Below are 1,867 nucleotides of genomic sequence, written 5' to 3' on the forward strand. Positions count from 1 at the left end.
GTTAAAAATCTTCACCTTGTTGCTATTTAAACAATATATTATGATTGTATTAACCAAACAAAAAAAAAGGGACCGGGTTGTAAAGAGTAGTGGAATTGCATCCCCTTAACATGATGATGTAGGATAATGAAAATTTGATGCTGCAACAGTATGCCAGTCCCCTTAAGCCAGGTTTCACCTAGAAGGCCCAGTTCCATCTCCTATGGGAACCCTTTGATGGGCAGACTATTGGACCCTGTGTTAACGTTGTTAAGTATGTTGGCCCTATTTGCTATACACCACAAAGGAGTGATTGGCACCTGAAATCCTTAGTGCAGAAGCTCAGACCGGTATTCTTGTGTCTCTCCCTTACAGGGATGCTGACAAGTCCTTTGTATTTAAAATATACATTCAGTTAAAAAAGGGATTTACAAAGCCTGGGAGAGATGTAAATGTGCCTGCTCTTTTTTCTTCCTTAGTATTGGCAATCCAAACATAAGAGTCCTTTGTTTGTACTCAAGAGCCTGAAAGGCAAGTGGGAATGAATGAATAGATACAAAAAGTGAAACTGGCAGCTTGTAGTTCATTGAACAAGCTAATAGAAATGCAGAGATTATAGAAAATTGCTGAAAAAAGTGTTTCTTGAATTTGTTGCTTTTATCGTCTCAAATGTTGGCAGCAGCATGGATACGAATGTCTTAATCTGGGAGCATTTCTGGCCCTATTTGATGTCAACTGGTAAAACTTGCGTTGGCTCTAAGTGAGGCCTGGGTTGCACCCTGGAACCTGACCCTCCTCTCATTCAAACTATTACATATCCCCATTAACCACACTGAAGGTGTAGAGAAGAAAGGAATCTCTTTGCTGATATTTATGTGGGTGCTATTCTTTGGAGACATGTCCTAAAGAAGAGAGGGAACCATCTCATTCTGCAACAACTTCTAAATCAATTTTGAGAGCCTGTCTGAAAGAAAACCAGATTGCGTTGTCTGTCCCTGTATTGCAGGTTTTTAGCTCAAGCCTCACAGCTGTATGACTCGTCCCAGATCGCCAGCATCGGGTACATCTTGTCCACGACAATAGCAATTACAGCAGGTAACCTTGCCCAGACATGTATCAAGTACATTGTAATTTAAAAACATAAGAGCAAAATGTGATGAAGCATATTCCTGACTTGTAGCTAAGGAAGAATAACAGCCTTGCTGAAGATGTCTTGTATTTTCTTGCCCTCCTCTAAGGTCAGATTCATTTTTCAAGTGTGAATTATCCCACTAGATTTGCTAAAGTTTTCTGTTAAGCTTCAGCAGCTGGTTTGATGCCCCTGCTGTTTCTGACTGAGACAGCGTTACTCACGCCTGCTTAATGTGTCCATCCTTGCTAGACATATAACACAGGTCAGCAGCTAAAAGTTCTCTCCCTGTGAAGCACCATCCAGCTGATGCAGATGCTTGACAAAGCAGGTCTGATGCTAGAGATAAACGCTTTTGTATTCTCCAGAACAGCCTTTTGCAATTCTGTGCCAGAAACTTCTGTTTCTGTGGTATGGAGAAAGCAGCTGCTTACATCTTTGCAGGCACTTGTCTCTCTGAGCAAGTCCTTCCTGGTCAGCTCTGATCTACCAGAGGGCTCTTTTTCAGTATAACCAAAGGTGGGAGTTTAACCCCAAACTACTCTAGGCAGATCACCCCGCTCCTCCAGCCCTTATGGACAATCTTAGTGCAACTGGAGAGTGGCTTTGTGAGGTGTACCTTTTGTCACTTGGGAAGGATTTGAAGAATGGCTTTTTTGCTGTATCTTATGCTAGAAAAAGAGTTTCCATGCAAGGGGGTTTATATCTGCATGGCTATAATGGTTTTTCATAGATTCATAGATTCATAGATTAAGGGTC

General features: G+C 41.6%; 1 protein-coding gene across 3 annotated transcripts in view; it reads left to right on the forward strand.

The window, feature by feature from the left end:
* The window catches only part of NIPAL3 (NIPA like domain containing 3), a 35,614-nt gene that overhangs the window by 20,609 nt on the left and 13,138 nt on the right, over window positions 1-1,867 (forward strand). For all 3 annotated transcript variants that reach the window (XM_019512415.1, XM_019512414.1, XM_019512416.1), the window contains one exon: window positions 986-1,074. In XM_019512415.1, coding sequence (XP_019367960.1) covers window positions 986-1,074 — 89 coding nt within the window. The remainder of the gene's footprint in view (window positions 1-985; window positions 1,075-1,867) is intronic.

This window comes from Gavialis gangeticus, unplaced genomic scaffold, assembly GCF_001723915.1.
Source record: "Gavialis gangeticus isolate Ggan-Ray unplaced genomic scaffold, GavGan_comp1, whole genome shotgun sequence".
Classification (NCBI taxonomy): Eukaryota; Metazoa; Chordata; order Crocodylia; family Gavialidae; genus Gavialis; species Gavialis gangeticus.